Consider the following 22213-nt stretch of genomic DNA (forward strand, 5'->3'; position numbering starts at 1 on the left):
TTTTTGTACTAACTGAATAAAGGTATATGGAAGAGAGCATGAATGTGAAATTGAGGTAAAACATCAGCCATAATTTTATTGAATGATATAGGTTCCAGAGGACCTTTTCCTGCTCTTATTTCTTGTATTTTTTTCACATTCACTTAGAAAGTTGGATTGAGGTATGCATGGAACTGCTTCAAAATCAGTGTGTTATTTTTATTCCAGCAAGGATTTCTTCCTGTGCTTTTGTTTATGAAGCCCTTGAAAAGGAGAGCTTTTGATATTTTTGTTAGCTTTAGTAGATGTATCATTTTAATATCAATTGCTTGACTTTTATCTAATAATGACTTTCAAATAAACATTAACTCCCTTTTAAATGCCTCAAATAAATTTACTACAGTGGTTTTCTGGAATAGTGTTATCCACATTTTCACAATTCACTGTGAATTTTTTTTCTCGGATTTACTTTTAACTGAATTAATTGAAATTCCAGGATTATCTTATCCTGACTCTTCAACTGCAGGGAAGAGTTGTTCTTGCTTTGTTGTGCCAAGGTTTTCATTATTTTCCACATTTTAATCTGATCTCCTCTTAAACTGTTTTATTTCCACATTAAAGAAATTAAATACATAAAAATCAGATTCTAGTTTTCAGCCTTGGGTGACCCAGAAGATATGCACCTTGTCAACAATGCCATGTATGCTCGTCATCTAAATGGAATTTCTAGTTTGGTAGACTTTATCATATTCTTGGTGAGAAAGCATTTCAAATGTTGCCTATTGGCTTAGGAAGTCAAGCAATTTAAATAGGCATACATTAACCACTGCATTTCCTGAGTCTTCATTGGAAGGTGGAAACAAGCATCTAGCATCATATAATATTTATGGTTGAGCATCTGGGGCTAAAGAATTCCTGTGCTGGATTCAAGGATTGTAGCCACTGAAATAAAATTCATTTGTATTTGGTTCTACAGATAAGACCATAAGATATAGGAGCAGAATTCAACCATTTAGCCCATAAAGTCTGCTCTCCTATTCAATCATGGCCAATTTGTTTCTCAAACCGATTGTGCCGCCTGCTTCCCATGATCCTTGAGGAACTGCGGAAAGGTCACCGGACTCAAAACATTAACTCTGATTTCTCTGCACAGATGCTGCTAGACCTGCTGAGCTTTTCCAAGTAACTTCTGTTTTTTTTTAATCTTGAAAGCCTATTAGGCTGGGATACAGAAAGAAGTAGGTGTGTAGACATAAAGTAACTTAAAAACAAAAAATTTAAAATTGAACTGTTGTTTAATCAGAATCATTGAGCATAGGGGTGATGAATGAATGGGATTTGGTGCAAGATGGGACATGGACAGCAGATATTTGGATGACTTCATTTACAGATGTAGAACTCTAATGGCCAATCAGAAGTGGGCGGCACGGTGGCACAGTGGTTAGCACTGCTGCCTCACAGCGCCCGAGACCCGGGTTCAATTCTTGACTCAGGCGACTGACTGTGTGGAGTTTGCACGTTCTCCCCGTGTCTGCGTGGGTTTCCTCCGGGTGCTCCGGTTTCCTCCCATAGTCCAAAGATGTGCGGGTCAGGTGAATTGGCCATGCTAAATTGCCCATAGTGTTAGGTAGGGGGTAAATGTAGGGGTATGGGTGGGTTGCGCTTCGGCAGGTCGGTGTAAGTAATCTAATCTAATCTTAAAAAAAAGTGCATTTGAATAGCAAAACCTAGAGTTAACAAAGGTGTGCGTGATAAATGCAAATGTCTTTAAACCCAAAAATAACAACATGTTGTAACACTGGCAACGCAAAGCTTATTATTCTTGTGTTTATCATAGTGCTAGTGTTGGGAAGACAAAACATACATTCTGCAGATGAATTTAATATGAATATTTGGCAGGTTGTTCAGCACCTCAAGGCACTGAGGCAGGTGGAGCTGGAAAGCAGAACAGGTAATCTCAAGACGCCAGTCAAAAGCTGTAAGAAGGTGTGGGCAAATGGCAAGTTTGTGCCAGATGTTAGTTGCTGCATCATATTAATATGAATGCCAATGTAGTTCTTCACTGTTTCAAACCTTTCAGATGCTGAATCTCGCGTATCAATGGTGTTGCTGGCCTTGGGAATTAGTGTCATCCTCCCCTCAAGCTGCCTGACTCGCTCCAAGCTACTGTACAGGAAAGAAAGATCACTCAAGCTCTGCAACAGTAAAACTTCTCAAGCCGCTGGCTCTGTGACAGTGGGGTGCCTATCACTGCTCTGGATGCTCACATATTATCTTGCGTTTGCTCTGGATTAGCAAGGGGATCAAGGGTTAATGGGAGAAGGCAGGTGAATGGGTTTGAGAAACCTGTCAGCCACGATTGAATGGCAAAGTCGATGGGCCAAATGGCCTAATTCTGCTCCTATATTTTACGGTCTTATTTGTAGCACCAAGTACAAAATAATTTTACTTAAGCGGTTGCAATCTTTGATAGCAGCGTAGGAATTCCTTGTTCTCAAACGCTCAATCACAAATAATAATGAATATATTCGGGAAATGCAGTTGCGTCCAGAAGCTTTCTAGTTACACACTGCACAGCACGCGACTTGGACCAGGACAAATAAAAAATCAATGTCTTCAGGAAGGGAAAGAAGGAACAGCGTACGGATGTCATCACAAAAAGGGCACGCCACATATTCGAAGTGGTTTATAAGTTCTGTTACTGACATAGTCAAAAGGCAGAACCTTATTCATATAACCAGCTGTAATAGATTCGTTCTGACTATCCCTGTTAGATTTAAAAGGAGGGAACAAAAGCTGGCTATGTTTCCTTTTCGTTGTCCGCCACTTTTATGATAGACCAATGAGCCTTTTTTTGGAAAAAAGGAATCAACGATTTCAGACCGGAACCTCAATTTCTCCTGTACCTCACAAAAGCAATTGGAGTAGTCTGTGGAATCTTTAGTTCTCTGCAGAGATTGACTCCTATTCTCGTACAGCACTTGTGAATGTAAGCCCTGGTTTCTTGCCTGCCTTCTCCCTCTCCATGTATACGGGTTAATCGCCTTTACGCTGCATTGCCGAGGTACGCAGTGACGCATTCTCCAACCCCTCAGCCAACACCAATCATCATTCTTCTTCCTCCACCATCATCATCATCCCCAAACCCATACATCCCTGAAAATCGTGAATAAATTGGATGATCACCAGCATTTTTAACAATGGCCAGGAGAGCAAGTAAAAACTGGGCAGACGAGGAGATCAAAGGTTTGCTGTCCATTTGGAAAGATAAGTCCATTCAGGATCAGCTGGCCGGAGCAGTGAGGAATAAAGATGTGTTCGTGAGGATCTCCAACAACCTTAACGCCTTAGGGGTCAATCGGGACTGGAAGCAATGCCGGGCTAAAGTGAAGAACCTGAAATACGAATACAGGACCATGATGAGCCAGAGGAAATCCGGTAGGAGGTGTAAATCCATGCGCTTCTACAATGAAATTGACGCTGTTCTGGGATGCCGATCCCCCCAGGCTAAAGGATCACAGGACAGAACAGTCCTCAGTGTGGTCATCAAGCAAGAGGAGAGGGAGGATAAATTGGAAAATGGCCCAGCACAGGCCTCAGCAGCCTCCGAAAATATCACAGGTAACCTCTTAATTCTTTCTACAACAGGCGAATCATATAGATAATCGAGTTGATTCTAAAGGGAAAAACACAATTCCGAAATTTTCTTTACGTAAGCGAAATTAATGCCAATTACTGATAACAGTTACAAAAAGAAACATCAGAGATACTTTCAAATATAAGCATTTCTGAGGGCCGCCATCTGTCAATGCTTTTGACTCTAATTAAAGTACAGTACTCTGGAAACAATAGTGTCATTAAGCACAATACAGCTGAAATGCAACAGGGCCTATTAACAAAACGGTGGAGCTATGTTTTTTTGTGATATGAAAGGTTGTCATAAATGTTCACAATTTTTGATAACTATTCTTATGTTTAATATCTCAGATGCAGTCATCTGGAGATATATTTGTCCTTTAACATTCATTGTACTTACCCCTAAAGTCACCATCAAGCTGATTTTAATTAGCATGTTCCAGGTGAGGAATGGCACTGTGAGGAAGTTGCTGACCAACCGTGCTTGATTTTCCACAAATTAATTTTCCATGAATGAAGCTTGGCGTTTTTGTGTTTTAAAGTTGTTATAAAATGCAAATAATTAATTTAAATAGATGGAAATTTGAGAACTGTTAAATTTCTGGCATGAGTGCTCCTGATGGATGCAGCATGTTATGGGCACCTGATGATAGAATCATCTTTCAAGTGTCCTTAATAGTCAAAGCATCGACCTCAACAGTTATCATAGTCTTTAACATTCACAGCAGGTTCCAGAAGTCTTGGGTAGAAAATAATTAGTCTTGATCTTCTTCCAGCCAAAGAAAGGCCTGTTCGAACATTTTACTCCTATTACCCCAGTTACAATTGTGGCTCTTGTCACTCATTTCGAATGATGATCAATTAACTTGAAAGGACTGCCGATAAAAAGTCTGTAATTACGTTGCAGTAATATTACAAAGCATTTATCATGCAATTATTTTGGCATCCAGCAACTGTTGCTGATGACATATTTAGACATGGTTCACTTGATGCACAGCTGCGTAGTTTTAGATGAATATAGAATCAATATTCATCTATTTCATATATTTATATATATGAATATAGAAATGTACAGCACTAGGCCATTCCACCATAATCATCCAGCCTAATTCCATTTTCCAACTTTTGGCCTGTAGCCTTATAAGTTACAGTACTTCAGCTGCATATCTACCTTACCAACCTTTTAGACAATGAATTCCAAAATCCCACCACCCTTCCCTGGTAACAATTTTCCCTAGAACCCCATTTGAATCTTCTACCTTGTACAGTAGGTCCATGATTCTTGGTGGTGGACCCCTGAAATAAGGGAACCAAGGCCTTCGTATCCACTCTATCTGGGCCCCTTGTAATTGTTTACACTTCAATTATGTTTCCCCTCAGCCTCTTCTGTTCAAGCCCCACACCATCCTGATTTGGAGTTATGTTGCTATTCCTTCATTGTAATTTGATCAAAAACCTGTACTCCCTTCATAACAGCGCTGTGTGTGTACCCTACACCAAGATGGAATGCCATGGTACAAGAAGATTATTAGAGATGGGCTGCAAATCATGAAAGAATAGAAAACAATTGGGAGCATGCTTTTGCTGAAACAAATACACGCACAATGCTAGTCATGTCTCGTCATGTACTCATCAGTCTGGTGCCTCTTTACATGTCTCACGTTGGTAACACTGAGAGGTATGAAGCAAACAGCCATTCAGTCTTGTCAATACAATGATCACATCTAACTGACATCTTACATGAGCTAATTCTATTCCTCACTGTGGACACTAATCCTTGGTCAAGCCCATTTTGTGGGTAGGCCACATCATTTTATGTCACATGATTGTATTTAGGATCAATAGGGCTGCAAACCTGCAATTATGGCTGCAGTTATGTTGCCAAACTGCAAGGGTTATTGGTTCACTTTCAACATTATATGTTCATATTAATACTGTGGCTTCTGACTTTCTCTACCTCTGCTCTCTTGGTGAGGCTTACTTATTTCAACCCTTGTTCCCTCCTACAGAAAACCACCAAGGGCTACTAAACTTTGGATCCACTCATAATCTGACTTCAACACTTCTACAGCAATAATTGATTTGTACCCCTTTCAATCTTGTCTGCTTTCTGCCCATAGTAAATTTGTAGATTGGCCGTTAATTATAGTGCCTGCCTTTGAACTGCCAGAACATCTGCCTGATACCTACTTTTGTCCAACTCCCAGCCTACTGGACATTAATTTGTTGGAGATGGGAAAATCAGCCACCTCCACCTATGCATATGGTCACTGATCCACAGTTGATCCCTGTATCAAGACTTGACAAAATTCAGCCTAATGACTGGGCTAATGCCCTGCCACATATTTCAATGGATCATTTATTGATTTCTTGTTAACTTGATAAATTACACAAATGAGCAGCTGAGTTACAGGATCCAGAAGATCTGGGATTATATTCTCAGCCTGTGTCTGACTGCTGATCTCATTCAAGACAGTGAGAAAGATACTGCAAAGGCCTGATTTCAGGAAGTGAAAGTTAATGAGGTGTTCTGTTCCTGATTAGTATCCAGTGAGCTTAGTGACAATGCTCATAGGTGGATATGGACTAAGGACAGGTTTGGATTTCAATACTTACTTAGGTTAAAAGTCCTACCAACACTCACTCTCTGAAATAAGTAGTGGTCCCTGCATGAACTATCAAAACAGTACCTCATTCCTGTGCAACTATACCCCAAATAAAATCAACAACTTGGAGTGAGATGTAGGAGAAAACTGTTTAAAGAAAATCTGTTTGCTTGAATGAATCTTCAAGAGAACATTATAAACTCTTTGTTCCACTACTGATCACCCCAGATTTCAAATTAGAAGCAGGTCATGTCTTACATTTGAAATTGTGGAGCACTGACAAACTGTAAATTTTAAACTCCTACAGCATGCTATATCCAACCAGTTGTTGCCCAGAGCAGAGATGGGGAAGACGATAAGGTTCTGCCCGAACCACAGTCTGAAGCAGACAGTGTTACAGGTATGTATACACACTGATGATGATGGGAAGGCAAGGATCAAATGCTAGCACTTACATAAACTACTTATGGATGCAACTAATAATGTTGTGAAGAGAGAGCATGGCATCCTGTTTTGTGGGTGCCTGGGATGATGTGGGGCTGAGTTGAGGTAGATTGTCTGGACTTGGATAAATGGGTATTGTCCCTAAAAAGGGTGAATACGTATTCATACAGTCATAAAGATGTACAGCATGGAAACAGACCTTTCGGTCCAATTCATTTGGTAATTCACTGGCATGGATCGGGAATTGGTTCATGGGCAGAAAACAGTGAGTGGGGACACAGGTTCTTTTTCAGGTTGATGACCTATAATCAGTTGGGTTCCAGAGGGATCAGTGCTGGGATTGCAGCTAATTCCAATATATATTAATGAATTGGAGGAAGGAAGTGAATATACAATAGCCCAATTTGTAGATGACAAGTTGCAAGAGGGATACAAACAGTTTACAGAGAGATGTAGATAATTGAAGTAAGTGGCAGAAAATGTGGGAAAATGTAAAGTTCATCTTAGAAGCGAGAACAAAAGAACAGAGTCATATTTAAATGGAGAAAAACTGCAGGCAGCTGCAATATAAAGGGAGTTCAGGATACTTGGATATTAAACTCAGACAGTGAGCACACAGCTGCAGCAGATATTCAGGAAGGTTAATGAAATGTTTGCCCTTATTTCAAGGATGTTGAGAGTATAAGAATAAGGAAGTCTCACTGCAGCTGTACACATGCTGGGGCCGCTATGACTGAGAACAGTTTTGGTCCTCTTTATTTCAGAAAGTATATCATTTAATTGGTGACAGTTCATAGAAGGTTCTCATATGAAGGGATTGTCTCATGAGCAAAGGTTTAACAGGTTGGTACTCTGCTCACTTTAGTAGAATGAGAGGTGACCTTATTTGAACATATAGAATTCTTAAGGGACTTGACAGGCTAAATGCTAAGAGGGTGTTTTCTCTCATCGAAGAGTCTTGGACCAGAGGGCATAGCCTCAGAATAAACGGTTTCCAATTTAAGGCTGAGGTGAGGAGGGATTTCTTCTCCTGAGGGGTTTGGAGTCTTTGAAACTCTTGTCACAAACAGCTATGGGGGGAAAATCCCTGTATTTATTTAAACCTGAGGTAGGTAGGTTCTTGATCAATAGGGAAATGAAGGGTAATGATGGAGAAGACTTGAGTGGGCCAAATGACCTACTCTTCCTATTTCTTATTGATAAGACAATTAATTATGATGATACTCATTGGAGAGTAAAGAGAATGAATAGAATTGATTAGCCTTTATTGTCACATGCGCTCAAATGAGTGTAGTGAAAAGTTTGTAATCTCGCCTCTTGGTGCCATCTTAGGTACAGCGTACTTAGTTACAGATACTTTAAGTGTTGTTACAGAATTGAAATAGTAAGAGAAATAGACTAGCGTGGGAATACAGAGTTTAATAAGTCCAGATGATAGTAAAAAATATATTTAAAGGACTCAGAGATAATATTAATGAAACATAGAAATCTGAGATCACTCTACAGGATAGATGCAGTGCTAATGTTTCTTCTCACTGAGAACTCTAAAACTAGTAGTCGGTTTAAAAATACGATGTCTCCCACATTGGACAGATTAGACAGAATTTTGCCTCTCATCAGAGACAGTGGAGGCTAGATCTCTGAATTTATTCAAGGCTGTGTTAGACAGATTTTCAATCTGAAAGGGGGTGAAGGATTATGAGTGGCTGGCAGGAAAATAGAGTTAAGGCCACAATCACTTCAACCGTGATATTATTGAACAGTGGAGTGCGCTGAAGGAGCTGAGTGGTTTTCTTCTGCTTCTGATCTTATTTCCAGCCTGAAGCTCACATTGAGGATGGTAATGTGTATCAGGAGCAGGTTGGAATTTACATTTGGATCTAAGGCTTAGGACATACTGTGACAGAGGGTAATTAATGGTTAAAGTCTCATGAAACATCTTAAGGGTGTATGAGGTTTTGTTCAATTTGTTGACTTCCAATAGAAATTACTGGATAATGTGAATCCCAGTGATAGTGAGTCATGAAATTTAATGTTGAAAAGGAAATGTTTGGTGGAGTTCTGTGTTGAAATGGGACTTCTAAAGCTTATGGTTGCCTTTTATTTCTCTTGATTTCTGGTGTAGCAGAAACAGAAGGCCCTGTGGAAGAAGAGGTGGTTAGTACAGCCTCGGAGACCCCTGCTGCAACAAGCAGAAAAAGGACTGAATCTGAACACGGTGTGTTTCTGAACAATGATACACTAATCATGTTGAGTATGAGCTGGATAGTTAAATAATGGCTTATAAATTGGGAAAACTGTCAGGAATAATTGGCACAGTCAATACATACTAGATTGTGACCTAACAATGGAAGAACCTAATGTTATATGCTTCTTTCGGGTATTATTTATGTATTTAATGCATTCACTGTAATTCTGTAATGTTGGTGTTTGCTGTTTTCCAGACCCAAGCTGCCCTCTTTTCCCCTTTCCTTAGACATCCCAGGCTAGACCTTCTCAGTCACCAAACCAAACCTTAAAAAAGTACATTATGTGACAAAGTAACCATCACAAAAAATGTAGCTCTAAACAATAAAGTTCAGAAGAGTTCAAAGCTCCATCTTGAATGACCTCTGCTAGGATATTTAACAGAGGCCCCATCTTCTCTGACAGGTTGGTATGAAACGTCCCATGACATTATTGAAGAAAAGTAAGGGGGCACTCCTTCATGTCCTGGCAATATTTAGCCCATAATAATGTCTCACAAACAGATTATTTTTGGGAACTCGCTGCATGCAAATTGGTTGCCTTATTATTAGAATGACAACTCTTCAAAAGTATTTAATTGGTTGTGAAGCACTTTGAAATGTATTTAATTGCTAAATGCAAATCCATGTTTTGCCTTATCTCAAGTAATTTCATCATATGTCACTTAACTGTCCTTTTGAAAACCTCTAGAATGCACAGTGCCAAACAAGAGGATGAAGCTGAAGAAAGGAACCATGTTTCAAAGACACATTGGCACAATTATCAACACCTTTATGGACTATCAGAGGAAAGCTGAAGAGAGGTTCTACAAATGGGAGGAAGAGAGGCGAAGAGAGGAGCGTGAGCATGAGCTGCGGATTATCCAACTATTGCTCGATCATTCCAGATCCTCAATGATTCAGACACCTCAGACACCCGATTACATGAGATCACTGCACAGCCAGAACACCAATGTGTTCACCCCTCCTCCCTCAAACAATTAACATTCAGGATCTTTTTTTGATAATTTTAAATTATTTGCTGTTGATGGTGCACTGTTGTAACAGCATTGTTAGTCAGGACCAATTAAGTTGCCATTTCCTAGATTTGCTCCCTTATTGCCAGCTCTTATGCATCCAAGTCTTAACAGGAAGATGAAGTGAAAGGATGGTGACAGTGTTTATGAAAGAAAATTTCCCCAGTAATTGCACTATACACCAACTAAAACAAGCCAAGTAGGTCCCAGATTCTATCGACAGGTGATGCTACATTAAGTGACCTCAATATTGGTGATGTTAGAATTGACTTATCCAAGCTTTGTGTGAGCATCTGTGTGTATGTATGTGTGTGCATATTTGGGTTTAGCTGGTGAAGTCCCCTTCCCACATTCAAAAGGTTTACTGTCGCGACTTGGTATCTCGGCTCAACAGGACTGGAAGCTGTTTCCACCTGGAATTGTATCCCAGCGAATCATCACAGGAAAAAATATTAATTGTAGAAAAAAACAATGGAAAGGTAAGTTGATAGCATCTAAAAAAGGATACATTTTGGGATGGGACTATTCCTCGGAATATGCTCTCACTTTAAAATGTTAACCCGACTTCTCAAATGCAGATGCACATTCAACACTTTCACCATTAATTTTAAAAGTTCATGTTTAGTTGCTATTTGAGTCAGTGAAGCTGTGATTTTAAAATGTATTGGGGAACCGGGATAGTTTCCTGAACTGCAAAGGATGATGAGGGGCACTATGTTACAGGATTAATCGATGTCCTATATAAATTATCAAATTTTCTTTGCTCTGTGAGAATACTTTCTTACTGGGACATGATGAGAGCTTCAAGTGAGAGCAATCTAATATCTCAGCGAGTACCTATACCTTGTGCTGTGTTACTGAGCCAGTCAGAAAAGCCACAGAGCAGCAATATTTCAGTTTGATTTCTTGTCAATACTGAATTCATCTTTGGTCATTGTGGGTCAATTTGCCTCTTTATGGAGGAAAGATCATTCCATTGATAACCTGATTATTATCGAGATGCAAAATATGTATGGCTCGGGTGAGAAGAGGTTTAGCTCTGTTGGTATCATAGTTGAATCCCTTGCCTTTACAAGTTAGTCCAGTTATTTAGGTGCAGAACTATACTGGCACCATAGAACCATCCCCCAGCAAGAATTAGATGATGGAGGAAAACTAAAACAAGAGAAGTATTTTCAAAAATATTATTTTTCTTTAATACTGACTAAATTAAATAGTTTACCGTATAATAATGGCAAATCTTAAACCTTGTCTGCAAAAGCTGGTGGTGGATGAAAAGCATCATGGGTAGTTAATATCAGTGAACCTCTCTTTCTTATTTTGGGATCAAGCAATTGGTTTTACATGGAGACATTCCCTCATGTTATGAAGACCATTATGTTTTCAGCAAACAACTTCTGGAGTCTTTAAAAAGCATTTATCATCACACATTATGAAGCAGTAACTGTCCTAATAATGCATTGCAAGATCTAACCTTGTAGTAATGCACGTCATTTGATGCTGTATCAGTGAGTTCTTTCATCAAAATGCTTTTATCACACATATTTTCCTGTCACTCAAGTAAAGAAAACAGCAAAACCAACGTCATATGTTTTATTAAAAAATGAGTCAAATGTTTGTTCTATGTGAGCTAATGCATCTGATTGTTGATGGATTTGTTGATAGCCACTCTCCTTGTTTACTCAGCACTGATTTGTTTAAATATACTTAAATAATATTAATCTTTGCATTTATTAAATTGTCATATTTAACAATGTCAGTGAAAGGGAAACAATTCAGGAAAAGCCCTACATCCTACTAATAACAGTAAAACAAAGCTTATTAAATTTTTGAAAGTATTGGATGAGGGAGGAATGTTAACCGGAACTCCAATTTCTTTGTGTTTCTGAACAGACTGGCAGGTCCTTGTATTTACATCTCAGAAAGCACCTCCAATAATGCAACATTAGAGGATTGCACAGATTATGCACACTAGATGTAGTGGAATTGAATTCATAAGGTGCCAGAATCTTTGTTTAGCTTCCTAAATAAACCTGTACATGTGAAATTGATTCACCGGCTCCTCAGTAAAATTGGAGATCCTAGCTCTGTTTTACAATTCATATTTCTGGAAAATTACTTGAGCAGCAGCTAGCACAGCAAATGTTTTTAATAGAAGAAAATGAAAACATGATGTTTTCTTTTGGTTAGTTAGGAGATTGGTCCTTGGACAAACTGTTTCAAAGAAATTGAGATTAATGCATGGTTACTTAATCTTCAACTAATCTTGACTGTCAGATTTACCTTTAAATCTAGTTGGGATAGTCATAATTAGAGACACAAAAGCGACCCATGAATAAGAAATACAAACTGAGCGACTACTAACACATTGATTCAGGAAATGTGACATTTCTAATGTTTTTTTTAAAAAACTGTCCTATTTTGGCTAAGAACAATTGTCACCAAAATCTAGTCCTCAAATATTGCTGAATAGTATTTATTTGGATTCCTTGGGTAAAAAAGCATGCAGTTTGGAGCATATTTGGAGCCTTCCACATCCCTTGGGCACAAGAATAGGGTTCCCAGTGGACATAAGTAAAAACACTGATAGTAAATTTATTTCTTTTCAAATTGGATGTTGGTTCAGTCATTATATTAGTTTATAAAGGCCCATTTATAAAATTTGTTTTTCAGACAATATTCTTGTATGACAATTCAAAAAGGCCTTTCTAATAAATTTTAATTAACATCCAGTCACAACTTCTAAGCCACAGAAAAGGACTGCAGGCACGCTTTCTGTTAGGGAGAAATAAATAGAAAAAGATTGAGAAGCACCATCTACACTAAGACCGGCATAATCAAGAATTTCTTTCATTGCTAAAACCAGTCATGATGGAAGGTTTAGCAGGGTAAATAGTGACTGAAATAAAGTAGAGTGTTTGAAAAAAACTGACATCTGTACTCTCTGATCTTGCTTTCCCTGATATTGAATAAATTGCACTTAGCAAATAATTTTTGCCCTACCCTCTGAATTTTGAGTTCAGCATGATGTTGAACACTTCTTTCTTGCATTTGTGTTCATTTTTTTTCTGGGCAGGGCTCCTCCCTGAGACATGAGTTCCATTTCATCAATTTCCAATATTTTCACTTCACTTGGACCCCTTTTGAACTCTTACCTGTTCTAGTTCTTTTAATTGTAAACTGTTGACATAACATTGATCACCTTAATTTCTCCACTCCCCTCATTCACTCTAACCTGTCTCCCTCTGGACTTGTTGCATTCTCATTTCGAAGAGTCATTTTTGACTCAAAATATTAACTCTGTTTCATTCTCCACAGATGATGTCAGACCTATTGAGTTTATCTAATATTTCGATTTTTTTTGTGAGGTTTCCAACAGCTTGAATATTTTGCTTTTATTTTAGTGACTATCAATGTGTTCAGTCCACTATTGAACATTCATGGGCTTGAACATAGACCTTCTGGCTTAGGGTGAAGGGGCACGAGCCACTAAATCACAAGGATCTCGTCACTCAAGTATTATCAAAATAAACTGGGAAATAGTCGAGGGTAATATATTTAATGTCAGTTAAATTCCCCAAAAACACAGTGGGTAAAGCCATAGACAAGCAGATCTGAGAATCCCATTGCACATCATGCTGATCTTTTAGCCTTTCATTTACTTTAAGTAGGTTCTGCACAAAAAACAAGTGGAATGGTAAGTGGGACAGATGACACAATACTCTGGTGAGGGATGTAGACAGGTTAAGTGAGTGGGCAAAAATTTGGCAGCTGGAATATGTGGGGAAATGTGAGGTCATGCACTTTGGGAGGAATAAGAGAGCTGAATATTATTTTAATAGAAAAAGACTACAGTAAGCTTCAGAATAGAAGGATTTCAGAGTCCTCATCCATGAATTACAGAAAGTAAGTATTCAGATTCAGCAGGTAATAGGGAAAGAATTTGGAATGTTGGCCTTTAATTCAGAGGGAATGGAGTAAAAAAAATTAGGGAGCTTTTGCTAAAACTAGTCAGACCACAGCTAGAATACTGTAAACAGTTTTGGGTCCCTTCTCTAAGGAAACATATATTGGCACGAGAGGCAGTCTAGAAAAGATACCAGATGGGAAAGGACTGTCTTATGAGGAGAGGTTGAGTAGATTTGCCCTATACTCATTGGAAGATAAAAGAATGGGAGGTGTTCTTTTGAAACTGAAGATTCTTCGAGGACTTGACAGGGTAGATGTGGGAAAGCTGTTCCCTGTTGCGAGAGAGTCTTAAGACCAGAGGGCATAACTTGAGAGAAGGGGGAATCACACATTTAAGATGGAGGTAAGGGAGAATTTCTTCTCCCAGAGGGTTGTGAGTCTGTGAAATTCTTTACCACCAACGTATATATATTGTTTTGAGAATCAAAGCTCTTGGTTATGCCTTTTTTTAAATCCCCCACACTACTGCCAAACAAGAGTGATGCTTATTTCTCCCCAGTACCCATGTCCTGTACGTGTAGGTGCAGGGTCACAGTGAAGAAACATGGAGTGCAGAAAACTTTATTGGTGTTCCACTACCAAGAAAAGAAAACACCCGAGTGGCCAGTGACAAGCAGTACTCTTCTTTTCAAGGGCAATGCCGACTTGAATGAAAAAGTGAAGGGGTGACCTCAAAAGTAGATTGAGATAGGTTCATTTAGAATATTCAAGGCTGAGATAAACAGATTTTTAATCAATTACAGAATTATGGTCAAGGGGAAAAGACAGGAAAGTGAAGTTTAAGATGCGACGACGTCAAGGGCCAAAGGGCCTGTATTGCACTGTAATGTTCTAGTTCTATATATATGTATATAAAATCAAATCAGCCATGGATGTAGGTTTGCTCACTGAGATGGAAAGATCATTTCCAGACATTTTGTATAACATCTTCAGTGGGCCTCTGGCAAAGCAATGCTGAAAATTCCTGCTTTCTATTTATATATTTGGATTTCTTTGGGTTGGTGATGTCATTGCCTGTGGTGATGTTATTTCCTGTGGTGAAGTCATTTCCTGTTCTTTTTTCCCAGGAGGTGGTAGATGGGGTCTAACTCGATGTGTTTGTTGATAGAGTTCTGGTTGCATTTCCACGCTTATAGGAATTCTTGTGCATGTCTTTGATTGGCTTGTCCTAGGATGGATGTGTTGCCCGAGTCGAAATAGTGTCCTTCCTCATCTGTATGTGAGGATACTAGTGAGAGAGGGTCATGTCTTTTTGTGGCTAGTTGGTGTTCATGTATCCTGGTGACTAGTTTTATGCACGTTTGTCCAATGTAGTGTTTGTTACAGTCCTTGCACGGTATTTTGTAAATGACATGAGTTTTGCTCGTTATCTGAATAGGGTCTTTCAAGTTCATTAGCTGCTGTTTTAGGATGTTGATAGGTTTGTGGGCTACCATGATTGGACAAACAGGCAGAAAACTAGCCACCAGAATACATGAACACCAACTAGCCACAAAAAGACATGACCCTCTCTTACTAGTATCCTCATGTATGGATGAGGAAGGACACCACTTCGACTGGTGTCCATCCTAGGACAAGCCAAACAAAGACACGCACGAGAATTCCTATAAGCGTGGTATTCCAACTGGAACTCTATCAACAAACACATTGAATTATACCCCATCTACCACCCCCAGAGAAAAGGAACAGGAAGTGACTTCACCATAGGCAATGACATCACCAACTCAAAGATATAATCGAGAGCAGGAATTTTCAACATTGCTTCGCCTGAGGCCCACTGAAAATGTTACCGATTAGGGTAACAAAACGTCTGGAAATGAACCTTGCAGCTCAGCAAGCAAACTTACATCCAAAACCTCAACCTGAGCTACAAATCTTCTCAAAACTCGCTAAGTCAGCCATAATCTCATTGAATTGTGAATCTGACTCAATGGGCTGAATTACCTATTACTGCTATTATGTCTTGGCAAGAAAGTCTCAGTTGGATCTTAGCGCAGTTTGGAGACGCTGACAGCTTTGTTCGGCCCATGACCCTATGTCAAAATAGCCATTCAAATTGGACTCGAGCTACTGAAACAGGATGGCATATGCGAAGAATTCTGCGTCTCCTCGCCCAGCCCCTAACTTCATGTCAGTCTATATGCTGAACCGTTCCTGAACAAACTACTCCAAACATTTGCTTCGCTACATGTCTGGGGGCATGTTATTAAAATTAAACACAATACCATTGGAATTATTTTCGTTACTAGAAAGTTATAAACTGTTTTCAAATATTCACAGCAAAGCCATCTGCCGCCCGCTTTGTGATCCCACCCCCGTCGTGTTTTAGTACTGAGGTGATTTCCGTGTACAAAAGGGAGGGTTTGAGCTGGTTGTTGATTTTCCCCTCGGGCACCGATTGGAAGGCGAGGCCCTGAACGGTTGCAGCAGGCCCGGGAAAGTTAGCAGATTGCCCTGGGACTCTCGGTGAGTGGACAGAGTTTGCATTTGCGGGATTATTTGAGAATGCAGGAATGGCGGAAACCACACTTGATCGCAGGAAATAGCTGAGAACTGCAAGTAACCGTTTGAGTAATCCTCTGTAACAAACTCTGGGCTTTGTCCCGTTAGAATGAGACGGGGCGCTTTGCGCGAGCAGTCTTTTCTATTGTAGCAAATGGTTACACTTTAGAAGCTTTCGTTGTCCGAGCGAAGTCTGAAACTGGGAACCCTTATTTCCTGATTGGAGTAAATGTAATCTTTTGTTTTTGACAACGAGAAGCGGGCTAGGGGAGGTTACTTGAGGCTTTAAGGTCGGAACTTTGGTTGGATTTGAACTTCAGTGGTACATTGAAAGCCAGACCTACAAAATAAATAACGAGAGAAGGAGTCGGGGCTTCCGCAAGGTAAATCTGATCAATTTAGGTTATAGTCAGGCAGAGACTGGTAACTTCCAGTTTACCCGTCAACCTGGGCAATTTAAAGAGCCACATGTCAAGCCGGAATAAGTTTCTGCAAAACAATAATTTCGATCTTGTAGCATTTCTCGCCTAAATGAATTGACAAACAGCTTTAACAGGGGAGGTGAAGGTTCCAAAGAGGGAAGGAATGGAGAATTGAATTTTCTTTTCTACCTCACGCCCCCGCGCGGCCACCCCAAAACTAGACAAAAGTTGGGATGCTTCAGTCCAGTGAAAGGAAGTTTATGGGACGAGGGGGTTGAAGTGAAGCAGCAGTTGGTGATCTTTATATCATAAAGTTTAGGGTCTTCAGTGGAAAAGATGCAAACCAAAACGAGAATAACTCACTGGGAAAAACCTATTTCAACGAAGTGAGAATGGATCTAATCCAAATGATAACCACCTGATGAAGGAGCAGTGCTTTGAAAGCTAGTGCTTCCAAATAAATCTGTTAGACTATAACCTGGTGTTGTGTGGTTTTTAACTCTAATCCAAACAAATAGGGATCAAAGACTGGCAGCAAAACTGTAACTGAACAACGGACTATTAGCAAAGACATAGCTCTCTGGATGATGAAAAAGATAAGGATTAAACTGAAACAGAAAAGGTGCACTTGTGGCAGATTATATGGATAATCTAAATGCGAACCAATCTGAAGAAAGAAGTTTCAGAAGGGATTTAAAATAAGAGAATAAGAGAAACAAAGACTAAGTACAAGATTAGACAGGTGACCAACATAAAAGCAAATCCCAAAGTCTTCTATAGAAATATAAATAAAAGGAGGAGCAGGACTAATTAGAAATCAAAAAGGGGATTTATATGGAGGTAAAAGGCATGGCTGAAGTATTAAACAAATACTTTGCATCTGTGTTAACCAAGGAGGATGAGGTCACCCAGGTCCTGGTGAAAGGAAAGGTAGTTAAAACACTCTTTCAGGCATTAAAATTGATACGGAGGCTTAGAACATAGAACATAGAAAAATACAATGCAGTGCAGGCCCTTTGGCCCTTGATGCTGCGCCGATCCAAGCCCGCCTAACCTACACTAGCCCACTATCCTCCATATACCTATCCAATGCCCATAAAGAGGGAGAATCCACCACTGCTACTGGCAGGGCATTCCATGAACTCACGACTTGCTGAGTAAAGAATCTACCCCTGACATCTGTCCTATACCTACCACCCCTTAATTTAAAGCTATGGCCCCTCATAATAGCTGACTCCATACGTGGAAAAAAGTTCTCATGGTCAACCCTATCTAAACCCCTAATCACCTTGTACACCTCTATCAAGTCACCCCTAAACCTTCTTTTCTCCAATGAAAACAGCCCCAAGTGCCTCAGCCTTTCCTCATATGATCTTCCTACCATACCAGGCAACATCCTGGTAAACCTCCTCTGCACCCGTTTTAGTGCCTCCACATCCTTCCTATAGTATGGCGACCACTGCACACAATACTCCAGATATGGCCGCACCAGAGTCTTATACAACTGCAACATGACCTCAGGATTCCGGAACTCAATTCCTCTACCAATAAATGCCAGTACGCCGTATGTCTTCTTCACAGCACTATTTACCTGGGTGGCAACTTTCAGAGAATTTTTTGTTGTTTTTTAAGTTAATAAGCAACCAAGTACATATGAGATGTGTTCAGAGCCATTGAGGGAAGTAAGAGGAGAAGTTGCAGAGGCACTGATCATAATTTTCCAATCTGTGTTAGAGTCAGGGATGCTGCCAGTGAATTCAAGAATTGCATATTTTACAACCCTATTCAAAAAAAGCTTGAAGATATACCCAGCAACTAACTTAAGTTCCTCATCTCTGGAACATTCTTGTGGATCTTGTCTACACACTCTCTACCACCTTCTCATCCTTCCTGAAGTCCAGAACTGGACTCAATATTTCAGTTGAGGCCACACTAGTGTTTGATACTGGTTTGACATAACTCCCTTGCCTTTATTGATAAAGCTCAGGACTCCTCATGCTTTATTAAGTGTGCTGTCAATGTGTCCTGCCAATAATTTATAAAATACACCTAGTCCCTTTCTTGCACCTCCTTTAGAATTGTATCTTTTGTTCTATGTTATTATCTCCATGTTCTTCCTCCAAAAAATAATCACCTTACACTTCTCTGCAATAAATTTAATCTGCCACATGTTCATGCCCTTTTGACACTACTTTTCTCATGAGGTTCAGTACTTAGAAATTTAAGCGATCCACATGTGACATAGGCACAAAGATCTAGCATATTAACATATAATGAGAAAGAGCTGGGATTCCAACACCAATACCTGGAAAACTCTACTACAAACTCCATTCTAAAAAATAATTCACCATTCTTTCTTTCCTGTCACTCAACCTATTTATATCAATGTTGCTATTGTACCTTTTACTTCTAACTTTATTTACAAAACTGTTTCATGGCAATCTATCAGATGCGTTCTGGAATTCATATACACCACATCAACAACACTACCCTCAACAGTCCTCTCTGTTACTTGAAACAACTCCAGCAAGTTAGTTAGTCTCAGTTTGACCTTAAGTCCATCCTGGCTTGCCTTCAAAAACATTTTCCTTATTGACCATTAATTTTGCCCTAAATGATCATTTTTAAAAAAACTTGCCCTCCACGAATTTAGATTGACTGGCTTGTAGTTGCTGGTTTTATCTTCATAGTAAAAAATGAGGTCTGCAGATGCTGGAGATCACAGCTGAAAATGTGTTGCTGGTTAAAGCACAGCAGGTTAGGCAGCATCTCAGGAATAGGGAATTCGACGTTTCGAGCATATGCCCTTCATCAGGAATGAGAGAGAGTAGCCAAGCAGGCTAAGATAAAAGGTAGGGAGGAGGGACTTGGGGGAGGGGCGATGGAGGTGGGATAGGTGGAAGGAGGTCAAGGTGAGGGTGATAGGCCGGAGTGGGGTGGGGGCGGAGAGGTCAGGAAGAGGATTGCAGGTTAGGAGGGCGGTGCTGAGTTGAGGGAACCGACTGAGACAAGGTGGGGGGAGGGGAAATGAGGAAACTGGAGAAATCTGAATTCATACCTTGTGGTTGGAGGGTTCCCAGGCGGAAGATGAGGCGCTCCTCCTCCAGCCGTCGTGTTGTTATGTTCTGCCGGTGGAGGAGTCCAAGGACCTGCATGTCCTCGGTGGAGTGGGAGGGAGAGTTAAAGTATTGAGCCACGGGGTGGTTGGGTTGGTTGGTCCGGGCGGCCCAGAGGTGTTCTCTGAAGCGTTCCGCAAGTAAGCGGCCTGTCTCCCCAATATAGAGGAGGCCACATCGGGTGCGGCGGATGCAATAGATGATGTGTGTGGAGGTACAGGTGAATTTGTGGCGGATATGGAAGGATCCCTTGGAGCCTTGGAGGGAAGTGAGTGTGGAGGTGTGGGCGCAAGTTTTACATTTCCTGCGGTTGCAGGGGAAGGTGCCGGGAGTGGAGGTTGGGTTGGTGGGGGGTGTGTGGATCATAACCTTTTTTGAATAAGATTGTAAAATATTTGCAATTCTTGAATTTGCTGGCATCATCTGAGTCTAAGAAAAGTTGGAACACTCTGGTCAGTGTCTCTGCAATTTCTCCTCTCACTTCCCTCAGTAAACTTGGATGCAATTCACCCCGGCGTGGTTATTTAATAACAAACAAAAGATGAAACATGCTCCTCGTCAATTTTAAACTCTTGAAGTGAAAGGTTTGGAGAAATTGGGTCTGTTCTCCTTGGAAATTAGATGAGAATTTGATAGGAAATTAGATGAGAATTATTCAAAATCTTGAGAGGTGTGGATAGAGTAGATGAGAAACTGTTCCCAATACTGGAAGGATTGAGAACCAGAGGGCACAGTTTTAAGATAGTAGGCAAAAGAAATAACGGCGACATGAGAAAAAACATTTTTACAGTGATTTTGTATTCAAAAAAGTGTCAATTCTTTCGTGCTATGTCTCACAGCAGATATGTGATATCCCTTTTAAGGTATATGTTCAAGAATTCATCACTGTATCATAGCATAATAGTATACAATTTCAAGTCTCCATCTTACTGAGCTTTGGCCTCTTGCAGCATGACATGCTAAGTGAAGCAAACTACAGTACATCCAAATTATTTGGCTTCAGTCCAGACATGCAAGTACCTATGATTGTAATGTACCTGTGATTGGAACCTACTTGTGTAAATACACAGAGCTGTAATAGAAGTTCATTTAATTTTGCAGTACTATGTGACCCATGTCTTGTCCATGTGTTACGAGAACTAGCGTGAGTTTAATAGCATGCTCATGGCAGATCATCAGTATGTCGCACCACCTCATGTTAAATACCTGTTCAGTCCCTTCACTCTGTGTCTGCAAAAGTGCATATTATTATGGAGATTGGGGATGGGAGAATAAGAGAAATAAGTTATTAGATTTAAATTTCAGAAATGTTTTCTTCCCATTTAGATGCCACATGCAATATGTCAGATTATGAAGATGACCCTGCAGTATTTTCCAGTGACACATTGCCTTCTGACCTTCGTTTTATGGCAACAGTTGCCAATGGATACCTTGGCACTCGAGTGTTTGGTGATGTAATGCATATTAATGGGATATATAATGGTGCAAATGGTGACAGCTGTCGGGCAGATGTACCATCTACTGTTAATGCCAGACTGACCATACCCGATGAGAGAACTTTTAAAGAAACCTACACCTTGAACACAAGGATAGGTAAAAGAAATCTATTTACTTATAATTTTTAAAATTTACAAATGCCTTTTCAAAGACTGTCTGTGTCATGCAGGTTTTATTTGCGGATAGCTAGCGCCTTACACTAATGTCATTGCTTTTGTGTCAATGTTTCTACTTATCAAGTGAGAAATATGTCCTGCAGAAACAGATACTTGCCATTTTGACTCTGAATATGCCATCCAAGATTAGGTGCAAGATAGTAAAATATAGAATAAAGTTTCTTTTGCAGATAAAACAATGTTTTAGCCCAGACTTGAGTGTGACATTTTCAATTCTGAATTCTGCACCAGCTACTTTGTTTGAGGTTAACAAACTTTAACTTTTTTTTACAAACAATAGATGGACAATTTAGGCCTTGGTCTAGATTAGAGTGGGGCTGGAAAAGCACAGCAGGTCAGGCAGCATCCAAGGAGCAGAAAAAGGTTGTTCTACCTTTCCCCCTGTCAGGAATGTATCTTAAATGTATCCAAATCATCTCCTTTTTAAAAACGTACTGTCCTGCTGCAGCACTGCATAAGACTGAGACATAATCATGCCAACATTTTCACCTTGTGTCAACTGCAGGGATCACATGAGGCTCAAGGCAAACTGAAGGAACAATGTCTCATTTTTGCCTGGGCACCATCAGGCCTTCAGGATTCAGCATTGAGTTTAACAATTTCA

At 39.9% G+C, this 22213-nt stretch overlaps 2 protein-coding genes across 5 annotated transcripts in view; both read left to right on the top strand.

The window, feature by feature from the left end:
* The first annotated feature begins 3110 nt into the window (after positions 1-3110).
* On the top strand, positions 3111-11981 carry LOC132824179 (uncharacterized). Of its 2 annotated transcripts, none has more exons than XM_060838462.1 (4): positions 3111-3600; positions 6529-6621; positions 8791-8883; positions 9603-11981. In XM_060838462.1, the coding sequence occupies exons 1-4, from the start codon at positions 3180-3182 to the stop codon at positions 9893-9895; spliced, it is 900 nt and encodes a 299-aa protein (XP_060694445.1). In that variant the 5' UTR covers positions 3111-3179; the 3' UTR covers positions 9896-11981. The 2 variants fall into 2 exon arrangements, with proteins under 2 accessions (XP_060694445.1, XP_060694446.1); XM_060838463.1 differs by having other exon boundaries at positions 8794-8883.
* A 4277-nt stretch (positions 11982-16258) lies between these two features.
* pgghg (protein-glucosylgalactosylhydroxylysine glucosidase) overlaps positions 16259-22213 on the top strand; it is a 43811-nt gene continuing 37856 nt past the window's right edge. For all 3 annotated transcript variants that reach the window (XM_060838464.1, XM_060838465.1, XM_060838467.1), the window contains exons 1-2: positions 16259-16362; positions 21263-21529. In XM_060838464.1, coding sequence (XP_060694447.1) covers positions 21277-21529 — 253 coding nt within the window. In that variant the 5' untranslated portion in view covers positions 16259-16362; positions 21263-21276. The remainder of the gene's footprint in view (positions 16363-21262; positions 21530-22213) is intronic.

The sequence above is a fragment of the Hemiscyllium ocellatum genome, chromosome 18 (genome assembly GCF_020745735.1).
Source record: "Hemiscyllium ocellatum isolate sHemOce1 chromosome 18, sHemOce1.pat.X.cur, whole genome shotgun sequence".
NCBI classification, from domain to species: Eukaryota; Metazoa; Chordata; class Chondrichthyes; order Orectolobiformes; family Hemiscylliidae; genus Hemiscyllium; species Hemiscyllium ocellatum.

Excerpts from the sequence above, each read along its gene's own strand:
- LOC132824179 (XM_060838462.1), top strand. The coding sequence starts at position 3,180 with ATGGCCAGGAGAGCAAGTAAAAACTGGGCAGACGAGGAGATCAAAGGT. Across the intron at positions 3,601-6,528 it reads AGCCTCCGAAAATATCACAG|CATGCTATATCCAACCAGTT; the intron begins GTAACCTCTTAA and ends AAACTCCTACAG. Across the intron at positions 8,884-9,602 it reads AAGGACTGAATCTGAACACG|AATGCACAGTGCCAAACAAG; the intron begins GTGTGTTTCTGA and ends GAAAACCTCTAG.